The 27,867-nt window shown below is 43.8% G+C and overlaps 1 protein-coding gene across 5 annotated transcripts in view; it reads right to left on the bottom strand.

Moving 5' to 3' along the window:
- Positions 1-6,882: 6,882 nt before the first annotated feature.
- Positions 6,883-27,867, bottom strand: part of LOC119165103 (uncharacterized) — a 39,957-nt gene continuing 18,972 nt past the window's right edge. For 4 of the 5 annotated variants that reach the window (XM_075895002.1, XM_075894999.1, XM_075895014.1 and 1 more), the window contains exons 9-12: positions 21,669-21,710; positions 19,558-19,807; positions 11,937-12,137; positions 6,883-10,437 (exon numbers count right to left, since the gene is read on the bottom strand). In XM_075895002.1, coding sequence (XP_075751117.1) covers positions 10,301-10,437; positions 11,937-12,137; positions 19,558-19,807; positions 21,669-21,710 — 630 coding nt within the window. In that variant the 3' untranslated portion in view covers positions 6,883-10,300. The remainder of the gene's footprint in view (positions 10,438-11,936; positions 12,138-19,557; positions 19,808-21,668; positions 21,711-27,867) is intronic. The other variant, XM_075895007.1, reaches the window with a different exon arrangement.

Below are 27,867 nucleotides of genomic sequence, written 5' to 3'. Positions count from 1 at the left end.
AAATTATACCGTACAAAAAAATACAAAACTATGTCATAAGAAATAAACATTGCATAAAATTTGACTGCAGCCGAAGACAGATGTCAAAGAGCAGCTGCAAAAGCTTCCTTATCTATAGCCTGCGTCTGGTCGCATACAAACAAGTGCTGACCGTGTCAGGAGGCAGACGATTTAACACAGAAACTGTTTTGGGGAAAAGAGTGCTTTAACAAAGCACTTCTATCTGTCAAGAAGGGTATTCCCTCTCCCACACCCGGCCTTGTGCAGGGCGCAGGCAGTCACCCTAAGACTATTGCAAGCCAGTGCGTATCCTAACCCTGCGGTTCTTCTTCATGCCATCTACCCTGAACGGTATCCAAGTGCGGATTGCCCCGCTTGTGGACTGTTAGCCACATTCAATCATGTGTTGTGGGAATGTGAAGCCATCGGCCCCGCCCTCAGCGAGGACAGGTGGGCTGCGCTCTTACGCAGCCTCGAACTTAAGGATCAAACTCTGGCCGTCCAGAGTGCCCGTGTACGGGTCGCCAAGCTCGGCTTGACGGTCCCAACGTGGGATTAGCCGGGTGGCGCGGGGTCTCCCCTGCATCTTCTCAGGACAAAAATAAAGTTTTAATCAATCAATCAATCAAATAGTGCTTTTAAAAGGTTAGTCCTGCAGCTATATTCTCTAACTTTGAGATCTGTTCGTCTTGATATATAATGAGGCTGAAGAATGTACTGATTTCGGTCTATTCCAATGTGGCCACAATCTATATTGTGAAAAAGCTTCAACCGCGAAATTCGCCTTCTTTTTTCTAGAGGCTTCCATTCTAATGTTTCCTTTGTAGCAGTAATTCTGAGGTTTCTTTCATAGCTACTGATAACGTACATTGCACCCATATGTTCTGAACTCGCTGAAGCTTGTCGCAATCGGCACTTGTAGAAGAGTCCCACACAGCGCACCTATACTCTAAAAATTGGTCTGACGTAGCTCTTTCAGAGAACATTGCGGGCCTGCTGAGGAAACAGCTTTGTGTTACGCCGCAAGAATCCCAATACGAAATCAACGTGCGTGTGCCAACACAAGGATGATGTAAGGAATACGCCCAAGTACTTAAGCTCAGAAACAGTTTTTAACGAAGAACCAGACAGATTATGAAGTGTCGGTGCCATAAGTTTTTTTTTGTGTTACACATGTGAACAGTTTTCTACATGTTTATTTGCATATGTGATTGCAGCACCTGTTTTTCATTTTCGTTAAATCATTTTCTAAAATAATGGTATCATCAACGCTTGTAACTTCCCTATATATTATTAGATCATCAGCAAACAATCTGATGAAAGAAGCAATGGTGTCGGGAAGATCACTTGTGAATAATAAAAAAGCAAAGGGCCCAACACTGAGCCCTGAGGGACACCAGATGTTAGGCTAGCGATGCCCGATTCTGCACCATTTACTACTACCTACTGAGAACACAACGACAAATATTCCCGAATCTATGTCATAACCTGTTCATTGATATCAAACCGACGTAGCTTACACGTTGTCACCTGTTCATTGATATTAAACCAGTGTAACTTGCATACAAGCAGCCCACAATCTATGAGGTCGAACGATTCCCTAAAGTCTACAAATATTTATTCAACACGGGAGCATTCATCGAGTGCACAACAAACTTCGTGAACAAATTCTGCTAATTGATTGATTAATATGTGGGGTTTAACGTGCCAAAACGACCATATGATTATAAAAAACGCCGTAGTGGAGGGCTCCGGAAATTTCGACCACTTGGGTTTCTTTAACGTGCACCCGAATCTGAGCACACGGGCCTACAACATTTCCGCCTCCATTGGAACTGCAGCTACTGCAAACTAGATTCAATCACGCGACCTGCAGGTCAGCAGCCGAGTACCTTAGCCACTAGACCACCGCGGTGGGGCTAAATTATGTTAATTGAGTTATGCAGGAAAGTCCTCGTCAAAAAACCATGCTGTCTTGAATTAAGAAGATTTTGATTGGTTATGTGTGTCATTACATTGCTGCACAAGATGTGCTCCAATATTTTGCAGGCTATCTTTGTCAGGGACATCTGTCTGTAGTTGTTGACAAGTCCACGAGAACCTCATTTATACACAGGCACAACGCATGCCACTTTTTGGTCGTATGGCAGGCTTCTCGTTCTCAATGATTTTTAGTATAGAACCTTAAGGAAGGGTGCGAAGAACGGTGTACACATTTTGAGAAAAGCACCTCTCAATCCATCCGGTCTTCCTGCTTTGCTAGGGTCCAAGTGTTCAAGAAAACACTGAATGCTGTTTTCATCAACAGCTACATCATCCATATCTGCCATGCATCTGCTAGTAGGCGAGGGCAAAACACTGTTTGATAGACGCAACGCTGTTTGACGGACACAAGGAAAATAAGAAGGCAAAAAATGTGTTGAAACAGCTGGACTTACCTAAGCTATTTTCTATTTCTTTGCCGTCATGCTGAAGCGAGAATACACACTAGATCTTTTTTATTACATGTGACAAGATTTCAGAACAACTTTTTTGATGCTCTGAAATGAAAAGGCAGATAATTGAAAATTCTTTTTCTGCGTGATGGCTTTATGTATATGGAAAGAAGTCCTGATAATTTTTGCTGATGACAGATTATCGGCAACATTTACATATTTGCAACCGGATTTAGCTGCATGGTACGAGTGAGATTTTGACACTCTCAAATTTTTGCATTTAGAAGAGCAAACTGCTTGCCAAGTATAAATCGCCACATGCTCATGACGGTGAGCAAACTAAGTACACAGGTTGCACAATAACTTGAGCATTGAAAACACTCTGAAACTATCGAGCAGAATCCTGGCTTACCCTTGCACAACTTATGACCAACCAAAGATGCTTAGTCCCCGATAATGGAGACAGAATGACGAGTCTTCTCTTCTAATTTCCTCTTATATGGCTAACATTATGTTCAATTGTCAATATGCGTATACTATCTACGCATCACTTTCAAGACAAGTTGGGTCTGTCAATAATGACAGATAGCAGGACTGATAGCTGGGCTAGTTGGTGATACATAATTGGCAGTAACAGCACACAAACTTACAGGACGAAGAGAAGAGACACAAACAAGCGCCGACTCTCAACTGAATAATTTATTGAAATATACAAATTATCTGAACACATAGGACAAAAACACACAGAACATGCACAGAGGGGCCGACGAAGGCTTGAGTGCTCAGATTTGGGTGCACGTTAAAGAAACGCACAGCCACACGTGTGGGTGCAGGCCCTTGTTCAATGAAACGACAGTGCTCTTGTAACATAGTGATCAGATCACAAGAGAACTAGTGGAAGCATTCTATATCAAAAAAGAAGGAGAGTCCTGCGTTAGCCTGACATCAATATATTTACATGAAAAAGAAGAAATCCTAATCAATAGCATGTTTGTTTGAATGGAATATGTCACGCCTACGCAGTTACCCGTAGCGTAAAATTATTAATGATGTCGACACAGTCCTTCGCCGGCCCCTCTGCGCATGTTCTGTGTGTTTTTATATTATGTGTTCAGACAATTTGTATATTTCAACAAATTCTTCAATTGAGAGTCAGCGCTTCTTTGTGTCTCTTCTCTTCGTTTCACAAGTTTGTGCGCTGTTACTGCCCATAATGACGGATACACAGCTAGGGTAAGTAACTATTTAAATGATCTGGAAAAACTATTTTCACTCCAACCAAAGTAAAGTAAGTGAAAATATGTAAGAACCCGACGTTTCAGAAACCACCTTGTTCCTTACTCAGGGTGTGGCGACGTTGCAGCGGGTGTCTTGAAGGCACTCTCGGGGCGGTCAAGGGCTCCCCCCTTCCCTCCTTTGTTTTGCCACATCACGTAGCCAGTGTGCATACATTGGGAAAAGGGTTCCAAGAGAACAGTTGATGTTTAAGTGATGTCCTCGTAACAGTATTTATTTACAAAAAAAAGGGGGGGGGGGGGGGGGGCAGAACCCCACTATCTCGAAAATTTCTCCGTGTACCTGCAATACTCAATGCCCCGGAAACCTCTAAAACGATTTCTTTGTTTCAGCACTAGGTCTATCGAGCTGCTCACGTAAAGTTTAAAAGTGTCCAATATTTCCGTGACCACTGAACTGTTCTTACCAATGTAGAACAATTGTACTGCCAAAATCTGTGACCAGTCATTGCGTAACAAAGCTGAAGAAATATAATAGAATGAATATGATTGTTATCAAGAGGTGGCTTCATCCTAAGGTCGGCAAGATCGCCACATTTCCAGTATTTTATTTCTTGCACTATGGCAACAGATATTTAATAAAGCAGCAGCAACTTCCACATATTATGTATGAATGAAATACATTGAATGCATGCAGCAAGTTGCATGTTGTTTTACGTCTAGTTTCATGCAGTGCGTTGTTAGCAATTGAAAGTTTTTTTTTGCTTACTGAGAGGTCTGCCAAAAGATTGTTAAAGGCACTTCAAAGGAGTGCTGCAACTATTTTTCAAATAACCATCGAATGGCTTCATTGTAGGAGTTCATCGCCTCACGAATCGACTGCAACAATAATTTTTAGACTACGTCAAGTACGAGAAAAGATTTTCCGCAACCAAAAATTACTTTCTTCTTTTCTCCAGACCAAAGCAGGGAGGAGTGGCACAGGAGAAGAGAGTAAAGACTCGCACGCACCATGACCTTGAGCACTATTCGGATGCACCACTTACTTTCAGCGAAATGCGCATGTGGTGGCCGAGGCAACAATGCAGGTAGTGATGCTCAAATCAGCCAATGGCAATGAAGTTGGTTATTGGCACAGCCATTTAGATGTATGGCATCATTTGTAGAGAGAACAGGGAATGACTTCTAGCAGACTTTTGAGAATAAATTGTAAACTAAGGGACTGTTGCGCATAATGTGCTTTGCTCGCATGTTCTCAAGAGCCTCAACTGCCGATTGGCAGCATTTTCAGACCACGCTTCTTAAAAAGTGTAGCAGGGCCCCTTAAACGATATGAAATCATCTGGATTATTTTTTATCCATGCCTTACTATAGTGAAATACAGTACGAACGTTCTTGCATTCTGCTACCCCTAAGCCAATCTACCAAAATATGAGCGAAGCTGCTATAGCGATGAATGATAAATATCATTATACAAAACCACAAGTAGTTCTGTCCCTGCGTTCTGTGGGGCTAATATTAAAAAAGAAACTCAAGTCGTCAGGTATCTGTACGAAGTGAAAATGCACATGCATTCACGACATTCAATACAGAACTTTCCTTTTGTACAGTGGCAACAATGCATTGGCTTTAAAGGTGATGCAGTAATCTGCATAACAAAAGAGAGAGAGAAAAAAAAGGCCAGCTCTTGCCCAAACAAGCAGCTTCCACGAGTGTAGCAATCATCTCGACTCTCGTTACCACGCTTTTTCAAATCGATCACTGATGATCGAAAGCTTTGGATCGTTGGTTTTGGCATTTTTAATTTGTTTGTCATACACCCAGCACATTCTAGTAGTTTATCCAGCCACTCAACTTTCAGAATCAATTTGTATTTTACCGTTTAGGCAACATAGTGATTTTTGGCAGACGACCACTGTGCTAGCAATGTATGTGTGTTATTGGGAAAATGTACTTTGCTTGTGTGTTATTTGGAAAATGCACTTTGAAGATGCAAATTGACAGAAGTGTGTGCCCCTCATGGTTATGCTACAGTAACATCAAAGTTCTGTAATCAAAATAACCTTTGCAAGACAAACATCAAATTAAGGTGTTAGCTTCTCAATCTGACAGTGTTGAGCAGTAACAATTGCCAGAAATTTATGCCAGCTATTCAGTAGAGAGCTGCTGCCTGGAGTGGGGAGAAAACTAATCTACAAAAAAAATTTTTTTTCGAAGGTTCGCCACATGTGTAAAGTGTAGAGGTGGCCTTCTCAGCCAGTTTCCAGCAGCTTTGGTTTCGCTTGTATTGTATCAGACAAAAGAGCCGCGTCTATCACTAGTCACTCCTATGGCAGCGGAGTCACGCGCACATGTTAGCGCACCTGCGCTGCAAAAAACGTATGCCACTCAAAACTATCTAGCAACCACTTCTGAATTGAGCGAGGACGAGCTTAAAGTCAGGGCATGACAGCGCCTCTGCTTTAAGTTTTATGGCAACGATGTTTTGCATCAGCCCGAGACATCTGCAGCTGTTCATGGGTTTACAGCCTCAAGTTATCTCCTCAACTGCAAAGGCGTAGGTGTCGACCTATGTGCACAATCTTATAGCTGCTTTGCTTACGTGCGAGGTCCACACGTCGCTGGGGTGTGGTGTGCTGGCACTGGCTGCAGAGCTTCTCCTCGCGACAAGAACGCCACTGGAGCACATCTTGGCTGTGACCACGGAGCAGCGCAAAAAGATTTAGAATTGCTTGCGATATTGTTTTTTTTTAACACAATGTGCAAATATGCAAACATAATACTTTTATGCATACATTGGAATGGCAACCTATGCGAAGTGAAGCAGCTCATGGCAAGAGGCGACGCTAGACGAAATAGCGAAGTTCATTGAACACCGGACTTACAGAGTAATCATTCACATCATGGGTATCCATCTATATTGGAACACCCGCAGGCTTTTATCGAGAGGAAGTGGGGGAGGACCAAATATTTACTCTGAAAACTGAAAGAGTTCACTCGTGCCTCTCGAAAGACTAAGCAGTGTTTCACTGCATGGCACGAGCAATGAAGGAACACCTCGATTTCGATTTTCTTCGCCTACCTGAATAGAAACTTGTACAATTTATTATTTTTAATACAGTTCTTGGGTCATTTATTCTCAAAATATATATTCTGAATGTTTTTTTTATTATTTTTGCATATATAGAGTTTACCAGCCAGCAACCAAAAACTACACTTTTCACATTTTTATTCATTCCAAAATATTTTTGATGCTCTTCAACATATTTTTGGAAAGAGCTTTTCATTTTGCCAAATTTGGTATACTGCAATGCGTACTGAAATACTTTTCAAACTGGCAATACCTATCTTGCCGAGACAATACAAAACAAGTTTTCGCGTATGCGTGCACCCCCACGCCATTCAATCCTGCACTTTCGACTCTCAATTCATAGAATTTAAAAATGACAAAATATTGATTATGCTCATTCACTTTTATTTATTGTTACTATACCAGCAAATACACGCTTTATATTATAAACAGTAATTTCTGGAGCTACAAAACAGCACCACTTTGCATAGAGGCAGAGAAAGGGCCAAGAGAAGTTTTCTTCACACTGGCCACTTGATTTTATAAAAAAAAAATCTCCATTTGAAAAAAAAAGCACTTGTATAAAAATGCCAGCTAAAAAAATGATCTATTGTTCCTTTCGTACGAATAAAAATATTCAGCATGAGAAAAAAAAAGCAATTAGCACCACATTACAATGTCAAAACATCGTTAATATACGAAAAGTCTCTTATTCTGTCTTGCAGAAAGAATAGAACAAACTGCATGAAAGTCTGGAGAGAGAGAGAGTAGAAAAAGAAAAAAAGCTGTCACAAAACGATTTCACTTGGTGTACATGTGCAAGAAAATCAACCGGGAAATAGCGCTTCCACTTCCGGCAAAAACCTGAGATCATTACTGTGTCTTTTCTTGCGAATACTTCTCATGACTACCACAAACATGGAATAATATACTATCGATTCTTGGCACAAATAGATGTTTGAAACAAAGGACAACACAAGGAATGGTGAGGGAAAAAAAATAATTTCTAGCAAACATTGCACACCTTTGCGCACCATCCTTTCTATGGTTTAATGCTGCAGCTGACACTATAGAATGCGAGGCTTGTCTACTTCTCAGCACAACACACAAGCCACCCCGCCAAACAATATAACCGACTACGCATATGTTGTGCGTGCTTAACAGTGACAATTGCACATAAAGTGAAGAAGCTGATGTTTTTCAAGAAATTATTGCAGTGTGGATCGGTTGCATTGTTCCTGAAGTACTCTTGTGTTCTGCCTCTCACATCTGTTTGCCAACCGATACAGGCGTCAGTTGCCCAATAGTTATTTTTTTTAATAGCTAGCTATATGACACGCTATATGACTAGCTGTCGATCACAGTCTTTCTAAAATGTCTTTTTGTACGGCATAAAAAAAAGCTACACAAAAATACCTGCACATGAGGCAAACAGTATCACAATCTGCCATGAACGTTATGCGAAAACTGTAACAGTTTACGCAAAAGCTTTTCTGGCACCACAGTAACAGAAAAAGTTGGCGAAAGCAGCGACTAAGTCGTTGAGTAATGCTGCCCACCATAATCACAGACGCAGGTGTACTGTGCGAACCTCTATAAAGGAGAAAAACTGATCATGGACAGAGTAAAAAAAAAAGGGGGGGGGGGGGGGAGTTTGAAAACACGTATGAAATGGGTAACCAGTTTCCCTGTATGCCCCCGACTTACCTCTGGAGCGAGTCGTATAACTCGTGTAACAAAAGAACGGTACCTTCAGCTTTCAGTGCTTGAACAGAGTCTTACATTAAGTATACTTCCTGGACCTAATTCTAACAGACAAGCTCCAAAGCTGCACTTTGCACATAGAAATATATAAATCAGTGGTACATTGTGAGCTGAACGTCTTAAAACCAACAATTTTTTACACCAGGTAGGAATAGTGTCATTCTGAGTGATGTGTCTTACAATTGCCCAAGGCACGTTATCTTATATGATAGAGACATTCATAAACATTGCACTAATCAGCTGAAAATTTGATAAGTGCAGAATGGCCCGTTCCTCAACAAGACCTCTGCACCTAAGCCAAGTATGCTAACAGAGTCAAGAGACTTGTCATAGCCACAGTGCACTTAACACTAGTAGGAACACTGTGCATCGCTTCAGCAGCCGATTTGTTCAAAACTGATAGGATCACATACTGTGAATGGTAATGCTCTGGTTGAAATAAATAGTTGACAGTTATGCCACTGAAACAAGACCACATCATAAGACACACACTCCACACACAAGTACCCAGAGCCAATGTGGATGTAAACACTTCAAGAGAAGCAAGTGCACGAAAAGTTAAAACTTACAATCAAGCACCGTTTTTCTTTTTAACATCTCTCAACTGTTTTACATTCACACGAATGACCATTTTTTCAATCCTTGTGTTACAGAAAGCTCCTTGCAACCTTGAACTTGGCCTAGTTTCCGCATGTAGTGTTTGACAAAGACTTCAAACATCAACGTAAACCTTTGGCTGCAGTGTGGTGCAGAAAACTACTTTACAAAACTTTTCAAAAAAGCAGTTCAATAACATTAAACTGAAGGTGCTGACTTCAGCTCATATCACTTGTCATTGCCCCCACCCTACCCCCTTTTTTGTTAATGGCTGTACTGATTTATTTGTGCTTCCGAAATTAGCAGTAATAGACGAATGCATCTGTGCCTCGTCAGTTAGATTCCTTGAAAACTTTTTTTTTCTATTGCCGATTTCTGTGCACACGGCAAATGGATAATTTAAAGCTTGTCCTTTAAGAGAACTAATGCTTGGTAGAAATTTTGAGAACGAAATACCTTCACAAAGGCTACTTCTTTCGAACAAGCACTTAAGTTATTGGCCACTTGAATTTCTTTTTCAGCCACTTATGCATTGTTATTCCCTACAAGAAGTAATGTTTAAGTATTGCGTAACCCCTTTATGCCAGATCAACAATAAAGTTCTGTCACTCACTCGAGTATAATCATGCTATGTGCAACACGCAAATAAATCTGTACAACGCCCCTTCCCCCCCACAAAAATGTGCTACACGTGGGTGGCAGAACCACAATTGCTTCGCAGGTACAAAAGTATGCTGAGCAAGAAATGAAGTGTTTAACTCTTGGCAAAATGAAGAGAAGGGGCCTAGCCAAGCGGTGAACACTTCAGGCAGCTCTAGTCACCCAAGAATGTAAACCTTCTGCACGATCTGCCCATAAAAAATATCTTATATTTAGGCAAACTAGTAAGATGAGATGCCCAAAAAGTAAAAAAAGTATTGACAGGCCAAAGAGAGAAGGGAGACGTGTAGATACAGTCCGAGGATATTCAAATATGAAAAAAACACCCCCGTGGTAAGGCAAGTGAAACCTAAAAGGTACAGTCAACTGGCAGAATAAGCAAAGTATGCAGCAGCTGACACGCTTTAAAGGTTTCGAATTGGGCATCTGTCACAGATCTGCGAGGCAAGAAGTGGTGGCGGTTGAAGAGGATGAGCTCGTTGACATCCCAACATTATCAGGGCGCAGAAGAGAAGGAGCATGGCGGGAAAGACGATCTTTCAGGGACACTGGGAGCGGGTGCTGCAGGGTGTGGGAGGGGTGCCAAACAGACAGTCGCGCCAGGTTGCCCCCGAGCCTGGGTGCTTGCTCGGCTCGGCAGGTTGGGGCGGACCATCAGGGAGATCCCGTTCACTACCTGCACAGAGCCGGCAATGTTGCAGTTAACACATCTGCGTCACGTGTGAGCATATTGACCACTTTCACCACATGCACTGAATTCTACAGACAAATCATTTTATTAGATGACCAATGGGTTTTTCGAGCGTCATAAGGGCACACTTTCAAAGCCAGCAATGCTTCTAGCAAAGAGCACACTTGCCTATTATGTCGCAATAGTGGTGTCTGCTCAAGGAGGCAATATGCTGCAATCTTGCGCCAAGAAAAACGGGGTTATTTTGTACACTTCATGAAGTGAACGTTTATTAAATTCTATCTTACAAAACCCATTGAGAAGGGATCTTAGCACTGCAAGTGCTCCTTAACTGCACAAATACATGATGCGAGTAAGGGCAGTCATTGCATAGGCGATGGAGAAATCCTTTACCCCCTTTGCTTTGGCAGTTTGTTAGGTGTAGCAGACAGCCGCCCGTGCCCACATCAAGTGCTCATTACCGCTGTTTTGCTCTTCACTTTTCTGACTGAAAAATATAGTTGAGTCATCAGAGTGCAGCTCTCACATGTGTGACCTTAATTCCTCTGCAGATGACAATGATTCAAGACCAATCAAGCTTTGCCTTTGCCACCAGTAAGACAACATACAAGCTTGGCTGACTTTTGCCGGATAGTTGCTGTGGCTGTTTGCCAAACTGCAAACTGAAACTTTGCTTCCCGCGTGCTGCCTTTGGCTTAGTTTGTGAGTGTGACCTCTTTTAAACCCAATAATCATTTTGCCTTGGGAAAGCTTCCTGTGATTGCACGCCAACTTTCAACCCACATGCTGGGTTAAACAAGTAGCGACAGCAAATGATTGAAACTGTAATTAGCACCGAATCAATGAAAACAAGGGCATGCATAGAATGGTTTGTGGTGGTCACTGTTTTCGACATTGCAAATGCACCCAAGAAACTGAGAGCGTTCAGAATTTCTATTGTCGTTCGACGTATAGTTTCTGTTTAATGTGGTACAGCAATGAAGTCTGCATAGATGAGGAGGCACAATAAGTTAGTTGGCGACCTTTCGCTACGGCGGTTTTTTTTTTTTTTTTCATTTTTTTCTATTTCTATTATGTCGCTACCCCGGACATGTTCTTCAACATTTGCAAATTTAACCGCATACAAATTTGCAACCAAGTTACATGCCACATTTGACACATGTAAAGGCCTCGAAAAATGTTTTTGTTATGGTGCGGTATCGCTTCTAGTATGGATATTCACGACTCCGGTGACTTAGCTTAAAAGCGGTCTATGCTGTATATGGGCAAGCTTGAAAAAACTTGTGTCGTTTGACTGTATTCCCAATAAATTCTCAGTGGCTCAGAATTTCCTGATCTATTAACCCAGTGTCTAGAAACCCCACTTTATGCAACAACCAGATGACTGACCTTTAGACGTTAGGACAAGTAATCTATTAACCTATCTCGTCTCACAATTTTTCTTTTTCGTCCATCTTAATTTCACATTTAGAGTGGCAACATACCCTCGGTATAGTCCTCCAGGGAGAGAAGGGTTTCGGGTGGCGCTGTATAACGCCGTTGTCTTGGCGCCAACTCCCTTGGGCGACGCGGGGTCTGTATCGATGAGCTGGTTCCAAGAAGGAGGGTTTGGGCAGAGGCGGTAGTGCCCTCATGGGAAGTACTGGTTGCATGCTGTATGGAGGGGCTAGAAGGGCCCTTAGTCCCTGTACAGCAGATGCAAACGAAATCAGTGACACAACGTGCAGGGGGTATCATCCACTGTTGCCGAAGTCAGCAACTTTCCTGCAAGAATACGGAATTTTAGCCACCTTCAATTTCAATACATCATGAACTACTTTTACGAGTAATTCTTGCAATCACTGCTTGCAGCACTGACACAATAGAGCACATTCTGTGTCCCTGCCCTCGCTACAGCGTGCACACTCTAACGCTAGCTGCTGCGTTAGCCCACCTTGATGAAGTCAGTGCTCAAAAGCAGACACCAAAAAATTAAGAACAAACAAACAAAAAAACATCTTGAAAAACAAAAGGGGTGGGAGGGGGGTCTCAATCGCAAGTGCCAACATCGTTGCGGTCTTATTGTGGCTAGGAGTGACACACGAGGGTAGAGTTCTTCACTAAGGTGAGAGTCTCAAAGGATGAACACAACTAGCAGAATCTATTTCAGTCAAAACTCGCCTGTGTCTTCCTGGGACACACGTGAACGGACAGGACGGCGCAGCTAGCTGCTGCAAAAGCACGGGTCAAAGTTTTGCTCACAACTAGATTCTTTTGACAGGAACGCCAGAACGCGCCTTGCCCCTTTTTATTGCCATAGCAATTATATGGACAGTCAAGGCTGTTTTTTTGCCATCGCCACTACCGCCGCCCTTCACTGTATATGTATACGTATCTATATATATATGAACACTCAAAGAAAAAAAAACGCCCGCGCTCGGCGCAGAGCTCGTTGCGATGCGCCGACGCGTGCTTATCGCTCACGTGTACTTTGCCCCATGGATGGATGACTGTGCGCGCGCTCATCCTTTGGTGGGGGAATTGTGTGCCTTCGGCTTTCACTAAAACGAAAGCGTTATTGGCAGGGCCCACAAAGGTCACTTGGGTCTCTGCACAGGCCCCTTTTGCGAAAACAGCGAGGTATAACAACTGGGACACTTGTTAGTTTGTGCTCATCTGTACCAGTGATTACGTATCTTGCATCATTTTTGTTTAAACAGCGCGTTACGTGTCGAGGGGTAAACGTTGTTAGTTCACTTTTGTCCCGAGAGTATCGTTTTCGTGTCATTTGTGTGTGAGCAGCATAGTGCACGTTTCGATCTGCTTGCCCTTTTCAGCGTTACATTCCGAGTTGTTCCTGTCACATTTATTGATTTGCCCTTGCGGCGAAACTAACTTTTTAAAAAATTTTTACGTATTTACTGCCTTTAACCTACCGTTGCGTGCCCTCGGAGCTCGTAGATCGCTATCGCGCCGCCACGACCGCGGTTTCGTGTGCGGCGGTTGCGACAAGCGGTAGTTCATTTTACAATCCCCATGCGCTTGGCTGCGCACGGGCCTTCAAAACTAAGTCATTTTATGCCATATGCCACAGTTTTGTCCGCAAATTTTGCAGAAAGCAGCATTGCTTTGACTGGTTGAGCGCAGACTTTAGGATTTCTGTCAGTTACGTCGTCACCATACATGATCATGTCAAGAGCGACCATGGTTTCGTCCTCAGCGATTGTGGCAACGACGACCACACGCAGTGTAGTGCGCCGGTCGCACACATACTTCTGAAGCTTCGAGTACGCTGCTTTCCACCTTCGTTCGACGGTTTTTGTACTAAAGTTCGTAGCACCCGCCGCGATAGGAAATGAAATCGGAACATTCGAGTTGAGGCCCAAGAACATAGTAAAATTTGGCTGGGGAATTTCAAGAATTCTTATCTGCTGCGGTTTCGCATCACTGAGATTATACTGTACGTTTACATGAACGCCTCTTAACTCTTTCGCAACTGCGAAAAAAGGCCCCATTTTCGACAGCCTCGATCACATTTTTTTTTCTTGGGTAATTTTTATTGCATTTTGCATTGTGATATACCTAATTGTACACTTTTAATTAAGCTATCGAACAAAAATAACTACAGGCTGATAGGTACGAAACTGTTTGTTATATTATTTGTTAACAAAGGAAAAACCACACGAAACAGAAATAAACAAAACATACACATGCAGGTGAAATAAGCTGCAAAATTAAATTCAAAATTCTGGAAGTTACAAATTGTTACACATGATGTCAGCTCACATTCCAGAAAGTTTCAGTTCTGTATGTAATAAACTCTATTTTTCATGGCCCTTCAAGTTAGGCGTGGTGACTGCTGTGCCACTCAGAGCAGTTGCGGGAGGACGTGAAGCATAGAACACTTCGCATGTGCTGCACTTGTTATATGTTTTCTGCTCTACTTTCTTTTTTCGGTAGCACAGCTTGCAGTTTTTCGACTTCTCCATTTTCTGGGGTTGGTGGCGAATTGGCTCTAGACTTGGATATGGGGCACGGTCTTCATCGATGTCATTATAATCCAAGATCTGCTGAATGAGCTGCTCTCTAAAAGCAAGCTGGTCGAATCGGGCATTTTGGGCTAGCTGTGGGACTCCTGGGTTTTCTTTTCGATGGCCTTGGTAGAGAATGAAACTGTTGACACACGCTATGTCCATGCAATGAAAAAACAGGGTTTTCCACCAGAGCACGCATTTCCTCAGGACAATATAGGTTCCAATTATTTGGTCCGATTTATCCACACCCAGCATGCCAGCATTGTAGTCCTGGTCAAGCAGAGGTCTCTTGATGGTAATCAAAGTCTATCTGCCACCAGTCTTCTGCCTTCGTGTGGCTGGGACAAACTGGTTGGCTGTATGAATGGTACTCATCAGGTTCAAGCCGCGCCGGTCTTTCCATTACATATATAAAATGTTGCCTTCGCAAAGCCACCAAACGTCTCCACGCTGAGCTCTCCGTTCCCAGGCAACATTCTTCAGCTCAGTCGGGAAACAATTGGCGATCTTTCCTGGTGGTACCACAGGCAAGGGTTTTGCGCTCCAGCAGATGGTCAAAAAGTTTCGCAGAGGTGTAGAGGTTGTCCATGTAAATCCTGTACCCCTGGTCTAGATTACTCTGAGGACAGGCTGCTGACCACATCAAAAGCTAGGCCATGTGGTCCTGGTCTTTCACGCTTGCCTGTGTATACAGAGAACAGTAGGGTATAACCTGTTTCGGAGTCTGCTAGTAGCCAAAGTTTGTAGCCCCACTTAGTCACTTTGTCCCGGATATACTGCCTCATTCCTGATCTGCCTTTGGACTTCACTATACATTCATCAACCGAGAGGTCCCGCTTTGGTTGAAAAAATTTTGCTGATGTCTTATTGATGTGCTTCAAAAGCCATGACACCTTCTAGATCTTGCCAACAGTAGCTTCATTTGCGAAGTCGTCCGGGTTTGATACGTGTAAAAAGGCTAGTAGAGCTACAAACTGGTTTCGGGGCATAATCTTTGATGGGAAAAGGCCCCTGTATATACTCCCCGTGCTCCAGTATAACTGCAATCGCGGTACTTCAACAATTCCCATGTAGATGATGATCGCAATGAAACGCATCATCTCTAGCGGAGTCACTTCTTCCCATGAGCCGTCACGACGAGCATAGGTGGGCGTGTCAAGAATGTTTATCCAGGCGTACTTATTCGTCTTGTTACACAACATCCTGATAACTTCAGCCGTAAAAAAACATCACACAAAAATCCTGCACTTTTGCGAACTGCCGGGTTCCACTTTGCCGTGTAGCGTCAATGTGGACCCCAGGCTGTCGCTTGGGCTCAAACTTTACACGTCTTGGAACATCGGGCAAAATATCTCCACCGTATATTGCGGTGGAGATATCGTCAGCTATAAAGACTGCACACTGCATTTATATATACATTGTGAGCGCTAAATGAAACTTACGTGCGCACAGTGGCTGATGTCCCCGGCTACTGCGATAAAATGTTACTGTCTGAACTGAAGTCCAATGAATAACATCATCACTAGACTTCACTGCTGCTGTCATTAAAAGAATCGGACTTCGAAGCGGCCGAAGAGCTCGGTTTTGCCTTTAGGCATCGAGGAGCGCGTGGGGCCGCCACAGCAATGATTGCCAAACTACGCCGTCACCCCGACTCAAACTTATATTTTTCTCAGTGCTTCCTTGCGGTAAAAACAGCAAAACAAAATCGAAACCAAAACTATAGTTACTTTTGAGCACATCAGAGGGCGCCACACGTCCGTAGCCACTGAAACAAATATTTCGCGGCGCATTCAAAACATTGATACCATGACATCGATGCCCTATGGCGCAGTTGCGAAAGAGTTAAACTCATTTATAATAAAATGGGGTAGGTTCGAAAAGCTTGGAGGGATCGAGCTGCTTTTTTGTCAATGCGGCCAGATCAGACACAAATTTCAATTTACGGGAGATTTTCATGACAATTGTACAACCAGAAAAAAAACGGTCAAAATCCATGAGCCTCCTGGCCAATCCGGGAGACTTGACAGGTACGCAGCACTGCACTATTGCCAGTATAGTGGTGGCATCTTGGCATCCGTCAAGCTGCTTCGCAAATCGCACACACCACCGTTTACAAGCGAGGTGAAATGCAGAAATAGCGAACAGGCAAAAAGCCGTGAGGACGTTTGTTGGCGCATTCGACTGGTCATATGGTTTCGTTCCCCCAAAAGTGTTGCAAGCCCACATGGCGCTGTCAGCTTTTCCAGGGAACGCCCATGGTGCTTTGCGGGAAATCTGAATTTTGAATTGCCTAGTCACAAGCACTGTTCGCAAGCTGTCAAGCAAGAAACGCATGTCATGTCTTTCGCAAACGATAAATGTCACATTTCTTGCAAGCGAGAGATGCATCTCATGTCGAGTTTTTCGTGACGGATAAACGTATGTCGCATTGTTAGAGAGCCAAGTGCACTGTCATACTTATATGCGGCGAGTGCCGGCGTTGTTGTCAATCTTGCCCGACAGACGCGTCGATGTGGTGGCACTACCATTGAAACCGTGATGCCGCTGGCGACTCGTCATAGAAAAAATGCTGTATCTCTGATACGTCGTTGCTAACACCTCCTCCTCTAGCCGCCATAGCAATACTGTAGTTTCGAGTTTGTTGCAGCAGATCGTAAAAATGTCCGGCTACGGAAACGGCGCGGACGAATTGGGAGATAGTTTCCGCTACTCCGTCGCCTCTACGGCTGATGTTATCGATGCGCTGAATAAAAGTGAATGAGAGGACGACAAACGTTCTTTGGACCTCTCAGAAAAGTAAACTATGATTCTGTGCATACGGCGACCTCAATTACAGGCCGATGCCCAAACTTTGGAAGGCCATTTTATGAAAAAAAAACAAAAAAACGTCGGCTTATAATCAGCAATGTATGGCAGTTTATGCTGAATACTGGCTAACAGCATGCTGTCTGCTGTTCCAGCATGCTGTCAGCATGCTGGAAAACAGCAGGTGCAGACAACTTTAAGGAGAGTGAGCACAGGTCTTTGTATGCGAACAGGGCAGCTGAGAAAAGAGCAACATTTCTCTCAGTTTAATAACTCTCTTTGTCAACTAACCACGCGAGTGTAAACATCAGTGCTACGATCTTATAATGGCTTGTAGTGACTGAACACGCAACGAGTGTAGGTTTACGAACAACAGTAGAGAGAGCGAATCTCAAAGGGGGAGCGAAAATATTTGTATCACTTAAAACTACTTATATAAAAAAAAAGGAGATAGAGAGCGATATCAATTTTCAAGCCAAGACACATGACATATCTATTTCTGTCAAAAGAACTCGTGTATGACTTTCTGGGACACATGTGAACAAAATAATGAGGGATAGCACAGCTGGCTGCTTCGCTTCAGGCCAACCGAAAACAAAGGGCCAAAGCCCACTTCACCAGAGTCATAAGCGAAGATCAACAGGAACGCTGAAATGCTTCGTGCCTTTTTTACATCGTTATTTACTTTTATCTACCGCTATGTTAGCTGTGTGCGTTAGGAGATTGTAGCCAGTCGCTATCGATGGTCGCATTACAGCGACCGCAGTTTTGTGCACGGCGGTTGTGGCAAACGGTAGTTGCATTTTTAATTTGCATGCGCTAGCCACACACGTCGTTTCAAAAACTATGTAGGTTTTCTTGTTTTTCTTGTGCTATTGATGATCGTATCGGCCGCAGTTTAGTTTGCAGTGTTTGTGGAAAGCATAGTCTCTTTGACTGGTTGAGCGTTAGGCGCATGCGCACTTTCAGTTATGTCAGTTTCGTCGTCACTGTACATGACCGTTTCAAAAGCGGTTGTGGTTTCCGTCCGCATGTAGCCACTATCAGAACTGTGGCTACGCACGTAGTTCTAAAGCTTCCAACACGCTGCTCTTGGCCTTCAGGTTTGGTACTAAAGTAGTTGGCATCACCTGCCACGATGAGGGGAAGTGTTTGGAACTTTCAAAATTGGGCCCAATGAACACAGTAGAATTTGGCACGAAAATTTAACGAATTCTGGATATTTATCGAACCAATCTATTATGGCTAAAAATTATGACACCATATAGAATATTGCTAAAATGCTTGGATGTGAGGCAAGAGCAGTGCCGCTAAAACAGGAGGTGGTGAATGTGAACAAAGTTGCTGTCGTTTAGGTTAATGCCTTGCCTTCAAGCTTTATAAAACCAAAGACTTATCATAGACTTCTGACATACAGTATTTTGATGCTGTGACGATTAAAAAGTTCACACAACAACCTCCTGTTGTCACTGAGAAATCTCACAGATGATGACAGTGTTCGAGCACTCTTCGCAGATAGTACACAGAATGCCTAATCACAAAAGAACTAGTGATTGCCAGAACTAGAAGACTGCATAAACATGAAGGTTCTAGATTCGCACAATTTACATGAGAGGAAGTCGGAAGGCACTTTGCAAGTGGGAAATGATATGCACTAGAAAAACGGAGACATCATAGAAGGGTGGAAGATCAGTCTAGGAGACTTCATGTTTGTAAATTTTCAGCAATCATGGAAACTAAGGCCGAAATAACAATCTTTATGAAAACTCGAAAAATTAAGAAGATGAGATAGTAAGACAGAGAAGGTCCATATACCAGTACCCTGGCAGAATGCAAATACAAAACTTGGTCATGCATGCCACACTTCACAATAGTTAGTTCAGTGCAGGGGCACAATACTTTAACAAATGGGAATAGACAAAAAGAACAACAAAGGCAGGCACACACACTGACTGCACCACTGTCACCGCACGAGAAATGTGCCTACAAGCCATACAAATGACGCATAAAAGCACGCTGAACAAGCCACGCTGAACAAGAATAATTTTCCCAATGTGTTTAACCAGACAAAGGGCTTTAACAAGCTAAAAAAAAGAACTTTTGTTTCAACGTAATCGAAAGCTTATTAGAGAAGGTAGTGGGTGCAACAGAGGTAGGGAGGGACAGGGAAACCAGACGGACAGCCAGACCCAAGGGGATTTGGACGACTGCAGACAACACCCGGGTTCCACCACGACGAGACAGACGAGGAGCCACAGAGAGATCCCTTTTCAAAGCAACTCACAGAAGCTGCCCAACGACGCTGCTGTTGGGGCGGAGGCCAGGAGAGAGGACGGGGTGCCGCCACTGTCATCTTGCTTGCGCGTTGGTGTGCTCGGCATCATGGCGGCACCTACCTCAGAGCCAGTCTCCACAATGGCTGGGTCGTGGTACTCCTGGCTTTCGTTGGATGCCGGGTTAACACCACTCCCGAGGCTCACCAAGGTGGTGGGATAGAGGTAGGCTGGGTGTGCAGTGGCAGGGTGGCTTGTAGCCTGTAAAGCAGAGACCCACAAGCACTACAGCCATGTTCCTGCAATTGCTTTAGGCACTATTAGCTGCCTTGCCATGGTATTCATTCAGAGCACATTAGTTTTATTTATTGTATTTCTTTTTTTGCTTGTACTTTGTCAGAGCTCACCCTCGCAATATAAGAATGATGCATATCAGTGGTGTTCCTCTATGTTCCTTTTTGTCCATTTTTCTCAATACATAAAAGGCCAGAGATGATTTAGCTCAATCCGTATGCAATGTACTTAATAAACCACAATTTTCTGATCCATCCAAAACTAAGTTGTTTTACTAAACTAACATTTTAAATTGGTAAGCAAATTTCGTTTTGCATTCTGACATGGAATAGTACAACTCCTTTAAGAAAAGTGCAATTCTAAAATTTCTGCTGCTTAATAATAGTTTTCACTCCCAAGTACTAACCAAGCATTAGGCTCAGTCACTATACTTAACAATAGTTCTCACTCCCAAGTGCTAACCAAGCATGAGGCTCAGTCAGTACAGCTCACCAACATCTTCAATTTTGGGCATCTACGCTCAAGTTTTAGTATTTTGCAACTAAGCACGACAAAGGTCCTCTTGCACGAGCACACTGCTTAAACACTTGAAAAGAAGTGAAGTAAGCCCGAGTTTTTTGGTTTTCATGCCTTAGTCAATCTGCAGTCCAGCATCAACTTCAGAAAAAGAACTAAAGCCTCATGTTTGCCAAAGGTCAGCTGATGCCTGCCTCTTAGATGAAAAGGAAGTTTGTCAGAAAAGCAGAATCAAGTAAAGGAAGAGAAAAGACAGTCCAGACCTGCAACGTTTGTCTGGTGGTCCCGTGGATCAAATGAGAGTGGGCAAGAATGTAGCACCATGGACGGCAGGACGAGAAATGAAGAAAGCGGCACCAGGAAAAATAGCAGCATTGGGAAGAGGAAAGGAAGAATGAGATGGAAAGGGGGAAGAAGAGCGCCCTCCACCCTGGCTCAGAAAGGTCGATCTCTCAGCAGGCAGGGCTGCCGTGGTCCCGAGTGCATCACATCATCCAACTCCAGGGGAGACGAAGATGGAGGCACCACGCTGTGCGAAGGAGGCGTCCCACCACCGCTGCCCTACAAGCCGCCAACAACTCAGATGACTGGGCCACAAACCCTCTCTTCAAGGGCAAGCTCGCGAAAAAAATGACCATCGATAATTACAGACGTGCTCTTGAATGGTCACTATTTCCCCTTTATTTTCCAATCCTTATCCAAGAAGTTGCCGCTGCAATCGCACGAAAGTCCACATAATTTCACCGATCTATGCAATTCCAGGTACAGCTCATTTTGGCATCGGCACATTCAGTTAAGCAGTTTAAAATGACACAAAAAAAGACAGAGAAGACGGAGAGAAGACGGAGAGAGAGACATTTCTCGGTATGAAACCACGCTGGCAGAAGCAGACAAGAGCAAGGCGAGAGTCACCTAACAGTGCAAGTGGGATGACGAACAATAGCTGCTGTCAGGTGTAAGTGGTGGTAGCATACATGCCGTAAAAACTGTCTATAAAGTTGGCAACACTTGCTTAATGTCACAAAAAGTTGTCTTTCAGCGTCATGGCTATGGCAATGTCGCAAGGTGCTGCCAGCCAATTTGCCGCTAGTAAACAGTCCAAAGTACCTAAGTACGCTAAAGAATTGCACTACTGGAACATTTCGAGTTTGCAACTTTGGTGACAAGCAGTTACCGTTTGTACGACCAGATTGACATCCAATGAGCTCACGTAATATATAAAAAAGCGCGCCAGAGCTCGAATAAATAAAAACTACACGATCTGCAACAGCAGAGCTTTTAAAAAAGAATTAACAAATCTTCGATCACTCACAGGTGGGGCCCATCTCCACTGTCCACCATTAGGGGCATTCCACTGAAATCAAACACAGCACAATGGTCAGCAGCGACAATGGTTAAACAAGTTAACCTGCCCTCTAAATGAAGAAATTGAAACTACAGTCGAACCCCGCTACAACGAAACTGATGGGGCGTTATTAAAATTTCGTTGAAGTGAGAATTTCGCTGTAGTGAAATCGAAAAAAATATAGCTGATCTGAGCCACCAAACAAAGAAATGTTTATTCTCAATATTCAAAAAATGTCCACTGCTTCCCATTCTTTCCCAGCAGTGCCACGACGTGATTCTCACCCATGCATGCGAGGCCATAGTGAAAAGCACGCTGAAACAACGCCTAAAGCTGCTTTCGTGAACGAACCAAACAGTTGAATTAACACGTTAACACCAGCAGCTGCCCGCCGTCAAAAGTATCTGAGAATGCCGAGATGGAGGCAGGGTATTGTGGAGCAGCGACTTTTGCATTATTCTCAACCATTCTTATCATCCATCACTCGCAGCTAGCTGATTTTGTTGATAATGCGGATGAACAGCGGCTCTGATTAGTTGCCACACTGGCCAAGCGCGAACACAATGATAAGCATCGGAATCGGAAAAGGCAACTGCCGCGGTTGCACCGAGCAGCTGTGAGAAGGAATCCATGAACTAGGGTGGCTAGAATGGGGAGGTGTGAAAAGCGGCCGCCGAAACCGGTCCCCAAAGCGCGCCGACGCCGCTTGGAACGCTGCATGCACCGGCGCGGGAAAGCTTGCGGAGGAGACAAATGAGACGGCACGCGCCACTCTTCACAAAAATTGCTCCCACGCTGTGTGGTGGTGACCCGCTTTCGGTAAATTTTGATCGAGCAAGTGTAGGACAGTACATGGCGCCCAAGTTCTTTAAAGTCTCATCTCTGAAAACCATTCTTGAAAAGGCCTTGGTATGTTTAGTTTAACTTCCCAAAACCACCATATGATTATGAGAGACGCAGTAGTGGTGGGCTGTGGAAATTTCGACCACCTGGGGTTCTTTGTGGATTATACTCTAAGATCAGAAGTTTGAATCAATGCGACAATGCTGCGGGAGCCAGAATATCATTTTAATAAACCTCGTATTTATAATTGACATGTCATAAAGCATTCGTTAAACATGGTTGTAGTACCATAACTTATCTTGCTAAGATAAACGTAAACCCAAGTGTTTGTCTCACTAAGCACGAAGAATTAAATGTGGGATTCACCTATTCCTAGAAGCGTTTAGGATGAACAATGTCCTACAGGCTACCTTACCTATTAACCACCCTAAACCACGAAGACATCGACACTTTGTCCTTTTTTCTGCCATTGAGAACTTCATATGAATCTATTTAAATATTGCAAGAAACATCGCTACGATTGGCTGTCTTGTGCATTTTTTATAATAATTCTTATTACTGTATAGTATTTACTGTGATGTCTCTGTGTATCAGTCTATAATTTTGATCCTGATGATTTCTGACACTTCATTATATTATGTGTAATTAATTGCTTACAATTAATTCCCAACTATAGCGCTGTAGATATATGTAATTTTAAATAATCAAAATCGTCACATTATATACTTCGCCTAGCTAATTCACTTTCCCGAATAGTAGATCTCCCGGAATTTTGGTCGCTCTACTTATTGATTTTTGCTTTTCATGTTCATGTCAAGTCATCATACATATGTATTCCCTCGCTCTCTATTTGTGGAGCTTCGCTTCATAACTATTGTATTCGTACTTGGTATCATTTTGTACTGGTAAAGTTTATTTTTTATTCCACATGTATGAATGTCTGTCGTGTATTTCTGCTTTGCCAACTTGTGACTGGATCGGTACTTTGCCAATCCCTCGAGCTTTTAGTCCCGCGCTCCTCGACCTATTGAAAGAAAAGAAATGAAGTCGCTGACTAAAACAACTATAGCGAACTTAGGTGAACTAAACTAGCAAATTTCGCACAAGATGCCGGACGCAGAACACAGTGGCCTAATGTGCACCGGTGAGTTGCATGTGATGGCTTATAACAACGTGGCGCATGTTAAATTTATTTCTCATTGTCATAGAAAGCCGAAATATTATTTCACCGTCAACCCTCTCAGCAAAGATATGATCACCGACTTTAAAAATAATTACAGTAATTCTGGCAGCTTGCATCTGCTTGCGGACCATAATCGCAGGTATTTGCAGTGTAAATAATTTTTGCCCCTTTAACCCACACAGGGCCCGCTAGAATTTCAACTGTTTATGGAAACGTGAGCCTTGCTTTTCCAGGCACTGCAAACTTAATGCTCCGCGACCTGTACTATCAGCAGAAGCAAATTTTATTTTGGAAACATAAGTGATAAATAGCGCTACCGTGTTGCAAAAACGACTTGCTGACAACTACAACTCGCACAATTTAAGCAGCAGCTCCATTTTTACATGTATACCGAGTGCGTCAAATACTAATTGCCGAAGTAACATGCTATACCAGCAACGGTCTTGCTTATAACGCGTAACCAGCAACACTGCGAAACAAGGCGGGTGTTCTTGCACTCATCACGATTATTACGAAGTACCATTTCTCACAGCGTAGCTTGCCATTTCTCATAGCTTGCCATTTCTCACAGCGTAGCTTGCCGCATAATATACAGGGTGATCATCCGCCGCTCAGCGGTGTACAGTTGAACCTCGATATATCGAACGACGCAGCGATCGCGAAATAGTTCGATATAATCAGAATTCAATATAAAAAAATCACGAAAGAAAGCGTCAACAGCTTGCTGAAAACAAACCAACGAACCGTTCAAGGGTAGTGCAGTAAATACTCACTTAAAGATTCAAACATAGTATTTATTGTGTTGGTTTAAAATATTGAAAAAGAGTAGCCTGCTTTTTGTTGGCCATGGCGTGTGACGACTGCGTCCTCAATATAGTCCAGGCGATCCATAAGTGATAGGCCAGTGCCTTCAATCGCGCCGCAGTGGCGGCGCACAAGGGCCAAGGCAGCTACGACCTCGGCTGATGTCGGGAGCGGGGCACCATCAGCGCTTGCGGGATCCACCTCGGCAGAGTCTTCATTTGGATGCTCAGCAGTAGCTTCGGCGACAATCTCCACATCCGTGAGCTCCGCCGTTCGGATTTAGGCCTGTCGTGCACCACAGCGCGCAACAGGCCTAACTCCGAACGCACGAAAACTGCGAGCACAACGACCGATGCCTGCCGATGCTACGGGGGAGGAGCTTGCAACAAGTGCGCAGTGTGCCGTTGACACCATAGAGACTGCAACGACTGCAAGCTGCAAGGCTGCGGCGTGAGTCCGGGTGTAAAGCGCACACATGGCGCGCCCATGCCGGCTCGCCTGACTGCTTTCCTTTTCCCGGCGGCAACCCGGGCCGCGTCCGAGACAGTCGTCTACATCCTTTCCCTCCTATACTTTCCTGCTCAATCTTTACCTCCCACTCCCCCTTCCCCGCGCGAAGCCGTGTCTGTGCCTTCGTATTGAAAGACAATAACAGCTCCGCGCTTTTCTCTTCACTTTCCTCATTCAAGAACCTCTACCGCAAGGCTGCGGCGCATGTACGCCTCTACGTTAAGACATAAACATAACATGACAAGACATAACATAACAAAACATAAAGAACTACCGTCCCATAACAGTGACATCAGTGGTCTACAGGCTGGCGATGCAGATTATAAAGGAAAGACTGCAGGCATGAATAGAGGATGAGGGGGTGCTGGGGGAACTGCAGAATGGGTTTCGGAAACACAGGAGGTTAGAAGACCATCTGTTCTCACTGACGCAGTGCATCGAAATAGCAGAAAAGAAACACAGGCCCCTGTGGCTAGCATTTTTGGATATCAAGGGAGCGTACGATAGCGTGGTTCACGAGATTGTGGGGAATACTGGACACACTAGGCGTGGAACATGTAGTCAATAATCTTTTAAAGGGTATCTATAAAGGTAACAAGGTAGTAATAAAGTGGGAAAAACAGGTATCCAGGCCTGCAGAGGTAAAACGGGGGCTTAGGCAGGGGTGTCCCTTGTCACCCTTGTTATTCATGATGTACCTACAAGGATAAGAGGCCAAATTAGAGGGAAGTGGACTGGGCTTCAACCTCTCTTTAGTCAAACAAGGAAAACTCATTGATCAGGCACTATCAGCATTAATGTACGCAGATGATATAGTGCTAATGGCCAACAACAAGGAAGATTTGCAGAGATTGATGGACATCTGGGGTAATGAGGGAGATAGGTTAGATTTCAGATTCAGTAAGGAAAAATCAGCAGTCATGATTTTCAATGATAACGAAGGTAGTGAGCTTAGAATACAGGAGGTCACGCTAGAGATAACAGATAAATACAAATATCTGGGCGTATGGATAAGCAATGGGACCGAGTACCTGAGGGAACACGAAATATATGTGACGACTAAAGGTAAGAGGAATGCAGCAGTGATGAAAAATAGGGCACTGTGGAATTACAATAGGTATGATGTTGTGAGAGGAATATGGAAAGGGGTCATGGTTCCTGGGCTGACGTTCGGCAATGCGGTCTTGTGCATGAGATCAGAAGTTCAAGCAAGATTAGAAATTAAGCAACGTGGAATAGGTAGGCTTGTTTTAGGAGCTCACGGGAATAGACCAAATCAGGGAGTACAAGGTGATATGGGATGGACATAATTTGAGGGCAGGGAAGCTAGCAGCAAGATAAAATTTGAGAAGCGATTGAGAGAAATGGGGGAGAAGCGTTGGGCTAGGAAGGTTTTCAGCTACTTGTACATGAAGAATGTCGATACAAAATGGAGGAAGCGAACCAGGAAATTGACTGGTAAATAGTTAGAAAACAGCGGGTGGCCAAACCAAAAAGAACTATCGGTTAAGAAGAAAGCGAAGGAAACGGAGACTGACATGTGGAGAATGGACACGATTATTAAGAAGTCCGCACTAGAGATCTATCGAACCTTTAAGCAGGAAATTGCCAAGGAAAGGATCTATGATAATACTCGGGGTAGTTCTCTACTGTTTGAGGCCAGGACGGGAGTACTGCGAACCAAGACATATCGGGCCAAATACGAAGGGGTAGACACAGTATGCAGTGCGTGTGGAGAGGAAGAAGAAACTGCCGAACACTTGATAATGCTCTCTAAAGGGCTTCACCCTATAGTTCAGGATGATGGCGCAGAGTTTTTCAAAGCGCTGGGGTTTAGGGACAGGGAGGGCAAAATAGACTTTAAGCGGGTAGACTTAACTAGAAAGAGGTTATCTGATTGGTGGCTAAAGTCAAGGCATGAATCAAGGCACCCTTCACTGCAATGTGCGAATCCTCAAACTCACTTTTTAAAGAAAAAAAAAATCTAGTTTTTGGTTCATTAAGTATTACGGCTTGGTGGCGCTAGCCACCACCCGATCTAAAGGGTACAGCCATATCCATCCATCCATCCATCTGTTAAAGTGGCGCTTTCGGCGCCATCGATGTGTGCAGCATTCGTAAACGCCCGCCGCTCTACTGCTACTTTCGAGAGTTGCGGGAAAGCTCGCCACCTGTCAATGGAGCGCGGGCGGTTTGGGGTGGCTGAGTTCGATATATCCATTACATGTCAAACTTTGTTCAAAATAAAAAATCAATAATGCATGCGATTTCCCGCGTGATATAGGAACCGTTTGGTATAGGCAATAATTCGATATATCCGTGTTCGATATATTGAGGTTTGACTGTATGATTCATGGGCGACAGATCTGCTAGGGCATCATATGGAAGTATTTCGTAGTCTTCCTCAGTTTATTCCATCTCATGCAGCGTTTTTTCTACAGACAGAGCGACTCCTCCACTAAGTGATACACGTTGCCACCCTTGGGACTCTTCAAGAGGCTGAACTGAAACAATGCAGCGATGCTGAATCTACTTTTTTTTTTTTTTGTCGTTGACACCTTCAGGCATTTCAGAGTAACCCAGCGCAATCACCGATTGACGAAACCGATTGACGAAATCGATTGACAAAGTACTTGTAAAACAGCTACCGCCACTGAAAAAAAAAAAAAAAAAAAAAGTGCACCCGAGGAAAGCTCTGCGAAGTGCGCCGCTCACTACCCACGCCACTGCCATCACTGCCCCTAGCGGCATCGGCGCGCCAAAGGGCCTTCTCCGGCAAGCAAAAAGTGCAGCGCTCGTCACACCTCCCCATTCTAGCCACCCTAC

Source organism: Rhipicephalus microplus, chromosome 1 (genome assembly GCF_043290135.1).
Source record: "Rhipicephalus microplus isolate Deutch F79 chromosome 1, USDA_Rmic, whole genome shotgun sequence".
In the NCBI taxonomy this organism is placed as follows: domain Eukaryota; kingdom Metazoa; phylum Arthropoda; class Arachnida; order Ixodida; family Ixodidae; genus Rhipicephalus; species Rhipicephalus microplus.
This window is presented reverse-complemented; position numbering and strand designations above follow the sequence as displayed.